General features: G+C 39.8%; 1 protein-coding gene across 4 annotated transcripts in view; it reads right to left on the bottom strand.

Moving 5' to 3' along the window:
• The window catches only part of TRPC1 (transient receptor potential cation channel subfamily C member 1), a 114,179-nt gene extending 97,443 nt beyond the window's left edge, over positions 1-16,736 (bottom strand). For 2 of the 4 annotated variants that reach the window (XM_058295104.2, XM_058295105.2), the window contains exon 1: positions 16,107-16,736. In XM_058295104.2, coding sequence (XP_058151087.1) covers positions 16,107-16,278 — 172 coding nt within the window. In that variant the 5' untranslated portion in view covers positions 16,279-16,736. The remainder of the gene's footprint in view (positions 1-16,106) is intronic. The other 2 variants (XM_058295106.2, XM_058295107.2) reach the window with 2 other exon arrangements.
• Positions 16,737-18,244: the final 1,508 nt, after the last annotated feature.

The raw sequence follows: 18,244 nt of genomic DNA, 5'->3' as shown, positions 1-18,244 counted from the left end.
GGTTCAAACCCAGGGCCTCCTGACCCTTGTGATGAGCTGGCCCACACACAGAGCTGATGCACACAAGGAGTGCCGTGTCACGCAGGGGTGTCCCCTGCATAGGGGAGCCCACGCACAAGGAGTGCACCCCATAAGGAGAGCCGCCCAGTGCACAAAAAGTGCAGCCTGCCCAGGGTGGCGCCGCATACATGGAGAGCTGACACAGCAAGATGACACAACAAAAAGAGACACAGATTCTGGGTGCTGCTGACGAGAATACAAGCGGACACAGAAGAACACACAGCAAATGGGACACTGAGAGCAGACAACTGGGAGGGGGGCAGGGAAGTGGAGAGAAATAAATAAAAATAAATCTTTTTAAAAAATCAAGAGATAAACGTCAGCATTGTCAAACTCTCTTGTGCACTGAAACCAGGCCTTCAATACATTGCAGTTTGCCTCTCCATTTAAGTTATTGGCTAGGTTGATCACTAACCCCTAAAACAATAAAAGGCATCTACTACACCTTTGGTTGTGCTCCTGAAGTTGACGAAAACTACATTGCAGTTTCAAACTCCTGCAGCAGCCAACGATGGCTCAATACAGCCAAATGTACAAAGGATATCGTCTCCAGACTGGCACTGTTTCACAGTGCCAAACAGTGCTATGTACCAGGCTGGTAAAATACTGAAAATTACTTTCCTAGCCTCTCTCTAGAGTCAACGGTACTGCAGCTTACTCACTGTGTAAAGGACACACCAAACCAAGCAACGATCACGAGAGCACTGTGAGTAAAACTTAAACACAATTGGCATTATGGCCTGCTCCCATGGAGAAATAACATGTATGGTATTGCAAACATGAAACTTAAATCTAAGCTGCATTAATCCTGAATGAAGCCAGCTACCCAAGAAAGTGCCAGTTCACCAGAAGCACCTGACAGGATGTACAAATGCCAGTCAATGGATGGCCTAAAATACCTCTTTAAGAAATGAAGCTAAGTAGTGTCTATGTCAAAGTCAGCTGTTTCCTCTAACTCTAGCCCAAGTGCCTATTGCTAGGGGGAAAACAAACCAGACTTCCCTTTTAGAAACCTTCTCTGTTTTCATCTCCTTCAACTTAACTGAAAAGGAAAATGCCTCTTCTCATTCTTTCCTACCATAAAAACTGAATTTGAAAATACATACCTAAACCCATTGTCTATTACAATTTCTAGAGTTAACCAACAGCATAAAATAACCCAAGGGAGAATACTGTTTCCCATCAACTTTGGAAAAATGCAGACTTTGCAGGCACCTGACCTTTTCTACTTCTGTGTTCCAGGGTCCTCTTAGTGGGACCATATATTCTCAAAATTCTAATTAAATTTATTCCTTCCAGAATCAACATCTTGTTAGCCATATAAAGACTTCATCCAGCTTCACACTGAATGCCAGATCCATCTTCCTCCAAGATACAGTAGCAGGGTTTTATATCTTATCAGGTAGAGCCTACTGCCCCTAACCAGCAGGAAGTAGCTACAGAAAAAAGATCATTTCTTTTCAGAACCCCTTCAAGATTAAAGGTGTAAACCTGAGGGGGATATGAAGCAGGCTAGTAAGATGGGTCTGGAACCTGGCAAGAAGTCCATGTGAACATCAGTAACCCCCAAGATGGCTGCTGGAAGACCCCACCCCCAAAATTCTGCTATTCAGAACAAAAACTTCTTCTGGAAGCCAGGAGAAGCTCCGAAGTTTCCCTAGGGACTTTATCATTGTGCCCTCATGGGGAATTGATGGGTGAGGTAATCATTCAAAATAGCAAACTGCTGGAACCCCTCCCCGGCCATTAGCAAAAGGGTGGAATAATTAACAGTTCAAAAAGCCAAGCGCTCTACTCTCAGCTCTCTTGCCTCTGGACCTGTTTCTGCCCTCTGCACACCGCTCTCGTCATTTTTCCTCTGCCATGTGGCCACGCAAGTAAACCTGGGGATTTATAACCTGTAATGGGGAATTGTAGTCTGTAAAACAGCCTTCTTTTATCACTTTTCAGCCCCCTCCTCTCTACCTGGGACCCCTGATCCATTATTTTCTCCCACTTCTCTTCCCTCCCTACCTGAATAAATTACTGGCCAAACTCACCCAGCGTGTTCTTGAAATGCATTTCTGCAACATAGCCAAGAACCTAAATAAAATCTGGTAACAGGCATTAAAACTCAAATTGTTCAGACCGGCAACTCTCACTAGCACCCACTGGGCATCTATAGTGTCAGCTCACATACTTCTATTTTTCCGTTTCTTCTTCACTTTTGGACCCTGGATATTTTACTTACTTTCTGGAAAGCTTAACTGCTCACTTAAATGGATATTTGTTATATTTTTTGCTAGAAAAGTCTGAAGAACTATAAAAAGTAATTCTTAAAAAACTTTATACTACAAATTCCAGGTATAGCAAATGGACAAAAATAATTACTGCACTTTAAAAATGTTGAGTACTGTTTAAAAAGTAATTGCAATTATCAGATACTCCAGTTTTAAAATTTCAAAGCCTATATCCACTTAGTTGATTTTGCAGTCATAGAGCTATACCAGGAAAAATATCTAAAAGGCAAAGCCAAGGAAATCATTTTTATCTCTAAGAAATAATAAAAAGTTCCTTTCCACCATAAATGACACACTCATGTAAACAAAAAATCACAGGCTATAAGTTATAGAACCTATAGCAAAACTAAGTTATTGCTAAAGATTCCAAAGAATTTTATAATTGCAAGCCATTTAAAACAATGTACTATATCTTAAAATCCCAGAATAGCTTTGATATTTCATGTGTGAAAAGAGGTTAGAAAATTTAAAACTGACATAGATAAGAAGCTAATGAGCAAGGATTACAATTCAAAATGCCTGCTAATGCTGCACATATAAAATGCTTTTCATTAAAATGAGGTCGTTTTTCAGAGTTATACACATTTTGTCTTTAAATTATAAGACATGATCTGTTTACTTTTTTTGGTTAGAAGGTTTTCTTTTTTTCAGTGAAGGAAAAAGAGACTTTTTCCAATCAATTTCATATATCATTTCAACAGTAAGTCTTGATCCCTTTCCAAAATATCTTCCAGACACATCTACTTCTCTCCATGTACATTGCCACTCCTAGAACAAGTCACTATGAGCTCTGTTTTGGACTCCTGCAATAGCTTCTTATCTGATATAGTTGCTTACCCTATAGCCCAGGGGTCAGCAAATTCTTTCTGAAAAGGGCCAGATAGTAAATATTTTAGCCTTTGCAAGTCATACCATCTCTGTTGTTCCTCAACTCTACCTCAGTAACACAAAAGCAATCATAGACGATACTATATGAGATTGAATGTTTCAATAAAAGCTTTATTTTTGGGTGCTGAAACTTGAATTTCATAAAATTTTCATGTTTTGAAATATTCTTCTTTTTTTTCCTAACCATTTAAAACATAAAATCCATTTTTACCTCACAGGCCTTTAAAAAACAGGTGATGGGAAGATTTAGCTGGTGGGCCATAGTTTGCTGCGTCCTGCTATAGCCTCAGTCTTTCCATCCATTCTCCACCCAGCAGCCAGAGTGATCTTTTAAAAATTCAAATCATATCAAGCTTACAATTCTCATGACTTCCTATCACACCTAAAATGAAAGCCAAAACCTTTATTGTGGCCTACAAAGCCCTATAGGACCTGGACCTTGTTTCCATTCTGAATATACCTTTTGCCAACTCTACCATTCACCCACTATTATCATTCTAGAACAGTATTTTCCAAACTGCAGGTTACAACCCACTCGCAGTCTTGCAATCAATGTGGTTGTCCTAACCAGAAATATTTAAAAATGAACTAGTATACAAAATACCAGAGCAATCCTGTGTCCTTTGCAACAAATTCACTCTGGCCAACTGTGTTAAACTCTTGAAAAATACACTGGAGAAAAAGTTACAATATTTATTAAGAACAAGTGATTCCATGATTTCGTCACTGGCATCACATTTTAATTTGTGGCATATGATGGTAAATTTTGCCATCACTGAAATGGGAGCATTAATGTTGGTGTTTAATTTTATATTAACCAAATCTGCAGTTAGTTGATTAATGTGGGAGAATTTTATTTGCTGTTACAAAAATCTATAAGGATTTTCAACCACATTTCTATAACAAACTTGGAGTATGGCAGTTGTAACGTTCTAACTGAATTACTACAAATGATGCTTGAAACAGAAGGTTTTATTATTAAAAAGAAAAAAATATATTAAATAAAAAATACAAGACAAGATCAAATTGAATTGCAGGATTTAGAAATATAAATAGGGACAAATTTCAACTTTTGCAGTGAAGATAATTTAAAACGTAGTGTTATCAAATGTGTAAAACCCAATGTATTTGTAATTGTACTTCTGTGAATGAAACCGTAAAAATTAAAAGTAATGCAGATTTTTTACAGTAAATAAGTTGATAAATTAAAAACCATGAACAGCATATTCTTGAATGTGACTTTTAGAAGAACAGTTAGGAGCAATGTTTATTTTGTGCTTATAGTCTGGTATATGTTTTGAATCCAATTCATAGTGATTTTACAAGTTGTATAAAATTTTAGTTCATATCAGGTATGTAGCAATACTGTTTCACAAAGGATTTGTTCTTGGGAAGTGGACTTGGCCCAGTGGTTAGAGCGTCCACCTACCATACAGGAGGTCCGTGATTCAAACCCCGGGCCTCCTTGACCTGTGTGGAGCTGGCCCATGCGCAGTGCTGATGCGCTCAAGGGGTGCTGTGGCACGTAGGGGTGTCCCCGCGTAGGGGAGCCCCACGCACAAGGAGTGCACGCTGTAAGGAGAGCCACCCAGTGCAAAATAAAGTGCAGCCTGCCCAGGAACGGCGCCACACACATGGAGAGTGGACGCAGCAAGAGGACGCAACAAAAAAGAAATACAGATTCCCGAGCCACTGACAACAACAGAAGCGAACAAAGAAAAACACACAACAAACAGACACAGAAAACAGAGACCAGACAACTGGGGTGGGGGGGGGGGGAGAGAAATAAATAAATAAATCTTTAAAAAAAAACAACAAAGGATTTGTTCTGTTATTTTAAGTTTAACCTTACATATATTTGAAGTAAATATATTATAGAATCAGAAAAGTACATTACTAGTCAATATAAATACAGCCAGAAGAAATACAAATGAATTAGTGATGAAAGAACAAGTATGATTAGATAATAAATGAAATATATTTAAAAATTAACAGAAGCTATAGACAGAGACTGATACAGTAAAGGTCAAAATGATAAAATTGGTAGATCTGGATATCTAGGAAATGGGGGTATGTTGGATTTCTCTGTATGGGTTTGCATTATTTTGGCAACTGTCTTGTGTGAAATTACTTCAAAGTAAATAATGCCATTGTTGGCCTTGGGACTCTACAAGGTGCTAAAAATATACAGCCCTCCCAAACTCCTTCTCTAGTAAACAGAACTGATTATTGAGGATGGAGAGGGGAGTTGAATTATTTCCTACCCAGGAAAAGGGAGGGGGCTGCCAGAGAAGTCTGAATCACAAGGCCCTTAGCCTCCAGGCTGGAACCTCTATCACAATGATCCTGTCTGGGTTGCAACACACACACACACCCAGATCAGGCATAGAACTGAGAGACCTGCCAAAGAGCACCATCTGCTGGCACACTTAGGAAGTGCATGTGAGAAAATTTTAAAATAGTGAGAGGTTTTTTCTGTCCTTTATAACCTCCCTCACCAAGGCCCTAGGAAGTAGGCCTGCAACCCATTACTGTGTCCAGCCCAGTTCTGAGCATATAACAGGGACAATCCTAACAATCAAAGAGCAGCATTAACACACTCCTCCCACAACTAACTGCCTACAAAAAAGAAATTGAGCATTTGAGTAAACTACATCCTAATCTAATGCCTAGACATCAGCAAAAAATCACGAGCAATACTAAGAAAATGGAAGACATGGCCCAAGAAAAGGAATATATCAAGCCACGGAAGAGACACAGGATTTGAGAGAACTAATTAGCAAGATGTACACAAGTTTCCAAAATCAAATTAATGAGTTGAAGACAATATGGCTAAAGAGATATGTGATATCAAGAAGACACTGAGCAAGCACAAAGAAGAATTTGAAATCCTGAACAGAAAAGTAACAGAGCTCATGGGAATGAAAGACAATAGTTGAGATCAAAAATAGGTTAAGAGACATACAACAGCAGACTCAAAATGACAGAAGAATTAATGATACTGAAGACAGAACAGCTGAAATTGAAGGGAGAAAAGAATGGAAAAAAATAGAGCAGGGGCTCAGCGAAGTGAATAACAACATGAAATAAAACAACATACGTGTCATGGGAGTTCCAGAAGGTGAAAGTGGGAGAAAGGGGCAGAAAGAATATTTGAGGAAAAAATAGCAGAAAATTGCCCAATTCTTATGAAAGAAATGAACTTGCATATCCAAAAAGAAGCATACTGTATCCCAATAAGAATAAATTCGAATAGACCTACTCCAAGACACACACAATTCATAATGTCAAATGTCAAAGATAAAGAGAAAATTCTCAGAGTAGCAAGGGAGAAGCAAGCCATTATAACAAGGGATGCCCGATAAGACTCAGTGTGGATTTCCCATCAGAAACCATGGAGGGCAGAAGAGAGTGGTATTAGGATACTGAAAGAGAAAAGCTGTCAGCTGAGAACTCTTTATCCAGCAAAACTGTCCTTCAAATATGAAGGTGAGTATAAAATATTCACAAACAAACAGAATAGGAGAGTTTGGAAAAAAGAATCTACCTCAGCAGGTAATATTAAAGGAAGCCTTACCACCTGAAAGAAAAAGACAGGAGCGAGAGGCCTGGAGGAGAGTACAGAAGAAAGAATAGTAGAAAGGATAATCAAAAGTAAAAGGTCAGACAAAAACATGATATGACATAAGAAAACCAAAGAATAAAATGGTGGAAGTAAACAGTGCATTTACAGTAATATGATTAAATGGGAATGGATTAAACTCCCCAATCAAAAGATACAGGCTGATAGAATGGATGAAAAAACATAAGCCATCCATATGCTGCTTAGAAGAAACTCACCTTAGACCGAGGGATACAAATCACCTCAAAGTAAAAAGTTGGAAAAAGATATTCCACACAAATAGCAAGGGTAGCTATATTAATATTGGACAAAACAGACTTTAATCAAGATGTCCCAAAATACATGAGACAAACTCTGGCAAAACTGAAGGAAGAAACAGATATCTCTACAATAATCATTGGAGACTCCAACACCTCACTCGCATCATTAGATAGAACAACTAGACAGAAGATCATCAAGGAAACAGAAAACTTGAATATGACAAACGAGTTAGATCTAACAGACATACAATGAACACTGCACCCAAACTCAGCAGGTTATACATTCTTCTCAAGTGCACAATGCAGCTCTCAATAAATATAGGAAAGTTGAAATTACAGAAAGCACCTTTATCAGATCATAATGGAATGAAACAGGAAATCAATAATAGACAGGAAAAAAGTAAATTCTCAAATGTGTGAAGGCAAAACAACACAATCTCAAATAATCAGTGGGTCAAAGAAGAAATTGCAAGTGAAATCAGTAAATATATTAAGACAAATGAAAACGAAAACACAAGTATCAAAACTTACAGGATACGGTGAAGGCAGTCTTGAGAGGGAAATTTATAGCCTTAATGAGTATATGTAAAATAAAATTTAAAAAAGCTAAAATCAAAGACATAACTGAACAACTGAAGAAACTAGGAAAAGAACAGTAAATCATTCCCAAAGCAAGCAGAAGGAAAGAAATAAGAAAGACTAGAGCAGAAATAAATGAAATTGAGAATAAAAAAACAATAGAGAAAATCAACAAAACCAAAAGCTGGTTCTTTGAAAAGATCAATAAAATTGACAACCCCCTAACCAGACTAACAAAGAAAAAGACGATGCAAATAAATAAAATCAGAAATGAAAGGGGGGAAGTTACAACTGACCCCACAGAAATAAAAAGGATCATAAGAGGACATTATGAGAAACTGTATGCCAACAAACTAGACAACCCAGATGAAATGGACAAATAACTAGAAATGCACAAACAACCTACACTGACACTATAAGAAATACAAGAGGGAAACGGACTTTGGCCCAGTGGTTAGGGCGTCCGTCTACCATATGGGAGGTCCGCGGTTCAAACCCCGGGCCTCCTTGACCCGTGTGGAGCTGGCCATGCGCAGTGCTGATGCGCGCAAGGAGTGCCGTGCCACGCAAGGGTGTCCCCCGCGTGGGGGAGCCCCACGCGCAAGGAGTGTGCCCGTGAGGAAAGCCGCCCAGCGTGAAAAGAAAGAGCAGCCTGCCCAGGAATGGCGCCGCCCACACTTCCCGAGCCGCTGACGACAACAGAAGCGGACAAAGAAACAAAGACGCAGCAAATAGAAACCAAGAACAGACAACCAGGGGAGGGGGGGGAAATTAAATAAATAAATAAATCAAAAAAAAAAAAAAAAAAAGAAATACAAGAACTTAACAAACCAATCACATTTAAAGAGATTGACTCTGTCATCAAAAATCACCCAAAGAAGAAAAGTCCAGGACCAGATGGCTTCACAGGTGAATTCTACCAAGCATTTCTAAAAGAATTAACACCAATCCTGTTTAAACTCTTCCAAAAAAATTAAAGAGGAGGGAAAATTACCCAACACATTTTATGAAGCCAATATCACCCGAATATCAAAGCCAGATATAAAGATATAAAAATTACAGACCAATCTCTCTAATGAACATAGATGTAAAAATTCTCAACAAAATACTTGCAAATCAAATCCAACAGTATATCAAAAAATTTATACATCACATCCAAGTGGGATTTATTGCTGGTGTGCAGGGCTGGGTCAATATAAGAAAATCAATGAATGTGATACACCACATTAACAAACTGAAGGAATAAAACACACATGATCATCTCAATCAACATAAAAAAGGCATTCAACAAAATCCAGCATCCTTTCTTGATAAAAACACTTCAAAAGATAGGAATAGAAGGAAAATTCCCTAATATCATAAAAGGCATATATGAAAAACCGACAACCAACATCATACTCAATGGGGAAATGATGAAAGCTTTCATTCTAAGAGCAAAAACAAGACAAGGATGCCCACTGTCATCACTGTCATTCAGTATTGTCCTATAAGTTCTAGCTAAGGTAATTAGACAAGAAAAAAAAAATTAAAGGCATCCAAACAGCAAAAGAGGAGTAAAACTCTCCGTGTTTGTAGATGACATGATCCTGTATTAGAAAATTCTGAAATATTTATGACAAAGCTAACTGATCTAATAAAAATGAGTTCAGCAAAGCGGCAGGATACAAGATCAACACACAAAAATCAGAAATGTTTTTGTACAGTAATATCGAACAATCTGAGAGGGAAATCGGGGAAAATTCCATTTACAATAGCAACAGAAAGAATCAAATACCGAGGAATTAATTTAGCCAAAGAAATACAGAACCTGTATACAGGAAACTACAAAACAATGCTAAAAGAAATCATGAAAACCTAAACAAATGGAAAGGCATTCTGTGTTCATGGGTTGGAAGACTAAATATTGTGAAGATGTCAATATTACCCAAATTGACATATAGATTCAATGCAATACCAATCAAAATACCAATAGCCTACTTTACAGAATTAGAAAAGGCAATTACCAAATTCATTTGGAAGGGAAAGTGCACCCGAATGGCCAAAAGCATTCTGAAAAAGAAGAGAAATATGCGAAGAATTTCACTGCCTAACCTTGAAATATATTACAAAGCTACAGTGGTTACACAGCATGGAACTGGCATAAAGACAGACACATTGATCAGTGGAATAGAATTGAGAATCCAGAAATAAACCTATACAGTCAATTTGTTTTTGACAAAACTGCCAAAGCCATGTTAACAGGACAAAGCAGTCTCCTCAACAAATGATGATGGAGAACTGGATATCTATAACCACAAGAATGAAAGAGGACCCCTATCTCGCTCCCTATGCAAGAGTCAACTCAAAATGGATCAAAGACCTAAATATAAAAGGCAGAACCATAATAGAAGAAAATGTAGGGAAACATCTTCAAGACCTTGTAATAGGTGGTGGTTTCTTGGACCTTACGCCCAAAGCATGTACAACAAAAGAATAGATAACAACAAAATAGATAAGTGGGATCTCCTCAAAATTAAACACTTTTGCACCGCACAGGACTTTGTCAAAAGGGTGAAAAAGCAGCAACTCAATGAGAGAAAATATTTGGAAATCACATGTCCAATAAGGACTTGAATAGGTATTTGTCCAAAGAAGAACTACAAATGGCAAAAAAAAAAAAAAACCACACATATGAAAAAACGCTCAACATCACTAATTAGGGAAATGCAAATCAAAACTAAACTACAATGAGATATCATTTCGCACCTATCAGAACGGCCACTATGAAAAAGACAGAGAACTATAAGTGTTAGAGAGGATGTGGAAAGATAGGAACACTTATTCAGTGTTGGTGGGAATGCAGGATGGTACAACCACTGTGGAGGACTGTTGGGCAGTTCCTAAAGAAGCTGAATATAGACTGCCACATGACCCTGCAATACAACTATCCAGAAGAAGTGAGAGCAGTGACACAGACATCTGCACACATATGTTCATAGTGGCATTATTCACGACTGCCAAAAGCTGGCAACAACCCAGTGACCATCAACGGATGAATGGTAAACAAACTGTGGTGTATTCACACAATGGACTATTATGCAGCTGTAAGAAGAAATGAAATCATAAAGCATATGACAACATGGATGCACCTGGAGGACATCATGTTGTGTGAAACAAGCCAGACCCAAAAGGGTAAATACTATACGATTGTGTTACTATGAACCAAATATATTATGTAATATATGATTCAAAAAAATATATGTATCCAGTACATTTAACTGAGAAATGTATATTTTTATTCAATTGCATTTTCTTTTTAGTTTTAAATTTTAGTATCTTCAATTATTAAATGTACAAAATAAAGTTTAAAATATTTTTTAAAATTATATTAAAAACAAAAAACAAAAACAAAAACAAAACTGGATGTCTCCAATGGGAAACTGCATTGTTCAATACAGCACACCCTTCTGGGTTATGTGATTCTAGCATTTCATTACCTATGAGCTTTTATACAACTCTGTAAATTGTAGATGACAGCAGTGTAAGAATAACTGCTGGTTATAGTCATGCAAATAGATTGTCCAACAGAGGTCCCCATTTCCTGCAGAAAAAGCCAATTTTTCATCTACTTGTGAAATTACTTCAATGTTCCTTTATTCCATATAAATTTATGCTTTCTTGACATGTTCTCTGAACCAGTCATAACATCTGCCTGGTTCTCTCATGATTAATGAGTTAAATAAAAGCTTTAACATGTTGAAAAAAAAAAAACCTAAAAAACCAAAAATAACAAAAAAACTAATATACTTAGACCTTAAACTTTTCAGTATCATTAAATGTGGTAATAAGCTATAAGACGATACAGCACTGGCAGGGGAGAAAAGAGGAATAATTCTTAGATTGCAATAATACCCATACAATAAAACCCAATCTGTTAACACCCTACCTAAAGATGTATAACATAATTCTATAATATAGAAGGGATAGGGATTTGGCTTAGGTTACATTTTTTTAAATGCCCAGACAAAAGATTAACTATACTAGGGATATCCCATCTTCTAAATAGGCCATTTAGATTAAATTGATCAGTTTCTTCCCCTCAGACAGATCTATTAGGCACATTTTTCCCCTTGCTGTTCCTCTTAAGAATACCAGAGAGTATCTTTATTACAGAATAAACTCCTAAAGGTTAAGGATATAGTCAATTATTTCCTGATAAAGCACCTTTCCAGTGCCTTAATGCAATTAAGAATGTGATAAATGTATTTTGATTTATAGAAAAGAGCAACAAATTAAAAATGAAATAAAGAAGCACACTTGTCAGATGACCACAAAGAAATGTCAGTAACATAGAATTACGAGGCAGCTGCTCATTGATTAACTTGTTATAGATAAGCTTTCCACCATAATTTCAGTGATTTAGGAGTCTTTTTTTTTTTTTTTTTTTTTTGTCGAAATAGTTATGAACTATCCCCTGTGGCAGCATTTCTCAACTAGTACATTCTAAAACTTTGGTGATTTGGACAACTTTGCTATACAAAGTACTCGGTACCATGTCTAACGACAATTTATGAAATGGCAGAAATTTGTCTTCAGTCCCCTCTTTTCTGTAAAGTTTATTTTCCCCTCGTGATATATACCTTTTCATGCCCAGTTTCAACAAAAAACTTCTCAGCACTAGTGTTCTGCCAATTTTCTTCCTACTGCCATCCTCTCCAACCCCACACATTCAAAATCTCCTCAAATAGCTTAAAAAAAAAATCCCATTAAATTCAGGTATTGATAAAAGCAGCAACTTAATACTTCTCACAGAAATGCTGCACATTTTAAAAACACCCTTAGCCAAAAGGTACATAAAGCTTATGCAAGAATTTAGGCATCAAAGCATACTTCCCTACCAATGCAGCAAATCATACCACAAAGGTGACTTGGGATTCTGAGACTAGACTGAGCCGAGGTAAAGGTGAAATTCTGCTCTCTGCATCCTTCCGACCCTATTTTGAAATTTCAAGAAGGGCCTCCTAATTCCCTACCTGAAAAACAAACTTACCCAAAAATGTTCTCCATGGAGACTTGGCAGGGATTGAATTCCTTCATATCCTTTTTCTGTACAATGAACTGATCATTGGTCGATAACAAATTAAAGGGTTTATGTGAATATAATAGTATAATTACAACATACATAATATAATAAGAGCTACCATCTACTAAAGTTACTCTAAAAGAGGAGAATTGACATGAACTAGAATTTAGATACTCCATAAATAAACTTAATTCTCTATCCAGCCATCAGGCCTGAGGGATACCATAGGCTCCCATAAAATAAATGTGGCACATTACCATACTGACTCTCAGTAAAAGAGGGAAATGAAATGGGTGGTAAGAATCATTGTTTAAGATTTCACAAAATAACATTTTAATAGCCAGCTCTCACTTCAAGTAATCTCTACATTTGAACTGCAGAGGGGTTCTATGCCTAAAAAGAATATAGGTATACTTCCTGAGAATTTTGTTTGGGGGTCCCAGACTTAAATGTGTAACATTGGCACAGGAACTTTTAATTTACTTTTCTTCTAAATTTTATACAAAAATAGGACCTGGTGCTACCTTGGAGATGATCCCGAACCAGTTGTGTAAAGATCAAAAAGAGCCACTTGGCCATTGTCTGGATCAGCACTTGCCATGATCTATTGAACTCATTTACATAAAAGCCAATTACAAAGTGTAAAATCTATCCCTTCTCTCTTTATTCCTTAATCTACACACAGTTCAAATAGCCACCTATCCACTAACTTACATATAAACCACCTCTTCTCCACAAGTTTGGCTTTAGGAATTCTCCCTAAGGGTGCTATGTTGTAAATATTTTGCACATGTAGAAAAAGTTTGCTAAGTTAGAAGGATGGGAAATGCAGATGCTCCAGTGGATTTACTCTGGTACTCCTGAAGTACCATGCTTTCTTTTTACCTTTATTGGACAAATTTAATACAGAAAGAAATCATGGCTTACAAAACACTCATAGAAAGCAAGATTAATTTCCAACTAACAAATCCAAATGTGGATGTGTTTTTTCTGACACAAATGATTTTCATTCATTCAACTAGAACCAGATCAATATAACACAGTAAGAGTACAGGTTGGAGACACATCCCAGTTCTACTACTTCCTAACTAGTGGTAACCTTAGGCAAATTAATGTAAAATATTTCATCTATAAAATGGGAATAGCAATAAATCTGGCTCATGGGATTATGAGGATTAAATTACGTAGTCTAAGAAAAGCAGATGCACTCAACCCCAGTCACTGTTTTAGTGAATATTTGTCATTTGGTCTGATGAAGGTTACAGTGTAATTATGGAAACTATAGCTACTTCAGAAAATTTTTCATTTTTAGGGCTGGTTTGGATAACACTAAAAAAGGTTTACTAGGGAATACAAACATGTAAACAAGCAAAAACTATAACTAAAATCTATTTTTAGATTTATGTTTATTTTTTAGAATGTATACTATAAATATGTGCAAATATGCCTTTTCCAAATCTAACACAAGAACTTGTTTCAAAATACATGAAACATAGAAATACCTACTTTATATCATTCATTTTGAAATATTTTTACTTTTAATTTAATTAAAAAAATATATAGAGAGAGGGAGATAAAGCATGCATATTTAGTTTCTACCCAACCCCAAAAGGCACATTTCTCTAGGGATCTTAATGATGTCATAAAACAGGAAAGACAAAGAATACCAAACTGTTACTACTGGCACTACTGCATAGGCTACAAAACTGTCATGTATTAAAACTCTTTGTTTGAAATGTAATGCAATAATCCTAAATATACACACTATACAAGTACCTACTACAACCATATTCTATTATGACACTGCTCTATTCTCTGGCAGGAGTATCAAATTCCCTTTCCTGATACACTATGCTTTAAAATAACCATAGTGGAGTAACCTAGAGTTGATGCAGCACTACCTACTCATTTTAGTACAGCACACTATCTTATGCCTTCCCCTCTCAGAGAATTTTTGAAGGAAGAGAACTCAGGCAAAGCCACTCCAGTAATACTAAATATTAATGTTACATAATCAACAAACCATAATTTTTGTGAGGTTACAGACATATATTCTATTTTTCTTTATTTACATTTCCAAGACTACCCAAAGTTGTGTCCACATTGAACTTGAACACATGCTTTCATATTATTTAATACTATTACATCAGAACACGAAGGTGGCTGACAACAGGCATAGCTGTGCTTTGCATTTTACTGTGTTTTCAAAATGTTGTATAAATAAAATACTATTTCAAAAGCCGTAACAGAGGTTAGGAAGGTTGTCATTTATTAAAAACCTCACACACACACAGATGCACAAACAAACAAAAAAAATCCTCCGTAATCTTTTCAGAGTCTAAATTGCCCTGGAAGTTTGCACTGTCCTAAGCGGAATTTTCCTAAGTGAACCATGGCCATTGCAAAGCAAGTCACATAAATTTTAGGAATAGAAAACTCTCAGTACTTTTTACGTGTAAGAAATGAAAGCAGTCTTGGGGCAATTTCCCATTCCTTTTATTATACGCATTACTGGACACAATGCTTAAGTGAAAAGTCTTTAATATGGCCATAAAAGTCACCAAATTCTAAATTTAAAAAAAGAAGAGGAAAACACACTAATTATATTTCACATGTTTTTGTTCTATCATTATTTTGCACTCCCGTCATTTCCCATTGAAGCCTCGGGAGCAATAAGCCTTTCTCTCCAATAGAAAACACGAGCATTCAAAGCTGCTCCGTAAGTTCGAAGAAAGTTTTGGAGACTAAGGCAAAATTGCTTCTGTCCTGTGCTTATTTCACGATCTTCACCTTGGTTTAGAGAGATACCTAATTCCACTTAACAGTCCCTGAACATCTACTGGCCACGGTACTGGGAGGGTGAAGCCAAATAACAGAAGTTTAAAAGAAGAAAACTTAAAAAAAAAAAAAAAAAAAAGTGAAAGTCAATAAACACATGGAACCTGGAGGCCAGGTCGTGCAATTTTCAGTCGGGAAAGTCCCAGAGAGTGTAGACAAAACCTCTGGGATCCGAGAAGAAAGGAAGTGAGGCTGACCAGGTCATTCGGGTGGCCAGTGGCGGGGGCGGGGGCACAACCCAGATGTCCCTGCCTCCCCGGTGCCACTAAACGGCGGACCCGCGAGCGCAGACCGAGGACAGAGCCGCCGCCACGCGGTCGGAGCCGCCCACGCGGCGCCCGCCGCCCACCGTCTCCGCATTCGTGGGACAGAGGCTGGGCGGGGCGGCACCGGGGACGCGCGAGCGCGACGAGAGCCGGCGCGAGGACGAGCGAGGACGCGGAGTAAGTTGAGGCAGGGAGGTGAAGGGCGTGGAGGGCGGGGACGTCCAGAGGCGGGGAAAGGGGCCTAGCTCTCACCCTTGTCGCACGCCAGCAAGAAAAGCTTCTCATTCAGGGTGTTCTCCTCCTTCACCTCCCGCACATCCTTCAGCGCCATCACCTTGTTCGGCGACGAGGAGGAGGATGGCGAGGAAGGCAGGGAGGAGCAGGCGCCCGAGAGGTCCGTGCTCGGGTACAGGGCCGCCATCATCGCGGCCCATGAAGGGGGCAGGCCAGGGGACGGGGGCAGGGCCCCTCCCGGCCCCGACCCCGACCCCAGCCCCGCCCCAGAGCTGGAAAAAGGATGAGTCGTTCCCACGGCCGCCTCAGAGCGCGGCCCGTTGGCCCCGAAGGGCGTCGCCTCCCCTCGCGGCCAGCACTCGCCCTCCACTGACAGCCCCAGGCTGGTGGCGGCGCATGCGCGGCCCCGGGGCCAGCGCCCCCTCCCCAGGCGCCGGCGTCCGGGCCGAGCCGGTCCGGGCCCGTCCGGGGACGAGAGAGTGGAGCGCGCCAGGGCGGCAGCCGCGCGCGGGGCCGTGCCGGGAGCCGCAGGGGCTGCGCGGGGTGCGGCCTGGCCTGAGCGGAGGACGAGGGCTCGGCAGGAGAGGAGCGCCGAGAGGCGCTTCAGCGCACGTCGTGCTCCGGGGCTGTGGGAACCGCCGGCAGAGCTGCGCCGGGAGACGCTCGCCGCTCCGCTCACGTCATCCTCGGCTCGGCCAAAGCGGCCCTGGGGCGGGGCCTCTGGCGGGGGCGGGGCCTCCGGCGGGGGCATACCCCAAGGACGCCCCGCCCCTTCCCCGAGGCCCCTGCTGCCCCTAGGGTTTTCGCGCCAAGTAGGTGCCAGGCCGCTGTCCATCCTCGCCGAACGCACGCTCCCTAGGGTGGAGATCGGTTCCCCGTCTTTTCGTGCTGCACATCAGCTAAAGATACAGCGACCTGCCATCCGGATCGCTGACGACGTAACGTTTAGTCGAAACCCTTTGCTGAATTGTAAAAGCATTCATATTCTGGTGCTACAGAAAGCAGAAAAGAAATGGCTATCTCGCTCCCACCTCCGCAAACACGCCTGTGCGTGTGCGCTCCTATGTCGCGCTAGCTGCACTCGTTTTTAGAGACTTTTTCCAGACTTTTTAATTTTATTTTTTAATTATCTTTTTTTTAAGTTAATAGAGCACACAAAATGTTACATTAAAAAACACGAGGTTCCCATATACCCTCCCCATCCCCCAACGCATCGATTTTTTAACTTTTTTTTGAAGATACATAGATCACACACAAAAAATGTTATTTTCAAAAATTAGAAGAGGTTCCCATATACCCCACACCCCACCTCACCCCACTCTTCCTACGTCAACAACTTTTTTCATCATTGTGGCACATTCATTGCATATGGTGAATACATTTTGGAGCACTGCTGCACCACATGGATAATAGTTTGCATTGTAGTTCACACTCTTCTCCCAGTACATTCAGTGGGTTATGGCAGGATATATAATGTCCAGCATCTATCCCTGCAATATTATTTAGGACAACTCCAAGTCCCGAAAATGCCCCCACATCATATCTCTTCTTCCCTCTCCCTGCCCTCAGCAACTACCGTGGCCACTTTCTCCACATCAGTGCTACAGTTTCTTCCATTACTAGTCACAACCGTTCCATAGTAGAATATCAGTAAGTTCACTCTAATCCACATTGTATTGCTCTATCCTGTGGACCCTGGGATGGTGATGTCCACTCCACTTCTATATCGAGAGGGGGCTTAGAGTTCTCAAGCCTGATGGATGCTATTCTCCTGCTTGCAGTTGTTGGCACTCTCGGTTCCCTGGTGTGGTGGTTGACCATCCTCACCTCCCTGTTAGCTGACCTGGGTAAGTCCAATGAACCAGAGAGTAGGAGTTGCAACTCTGCTGAGGCTCAAGGCCCAGTTGGCACATGGCTAGTCCAGAGATTCAAGTCTCCTGAGCATATACCAACCACAGGTTCAGTAAAAGTGACAGAAGAGGCATGTGTGGAAAGGTCACATCTGAGTCCAACTCCATCACCCTCAGGAATACAAATTCCAAAGTAGGGCCCACTGACACGACACTGAACTCCAGAGCCATCTGCCAGGACCATAGAACCTGTGGGTCTCCATAACCCTCAGGAGAACAGTACCTGTGGTTGTATCTACTTTGGTT

The sequence above is a fragment of the Dasypus novemcinctus genome, chromosome 4 (assembly GCF_030445035.2).
Source record: "Dasypus novemcinctus isolate mDasNov1 chromosome 4, mDasNov1.1.hap2, whole genome shotgun sequence".
Lineage (NCBI taxonomy): Eukaryota > Metazoa > Chordata > Mammalia > Cingulata > Dasypodidae > Dasypus > Dasypus novemcinctus.
This window is presented reverse-complemented; position numbering and strand designations above follow the sequence as displayed.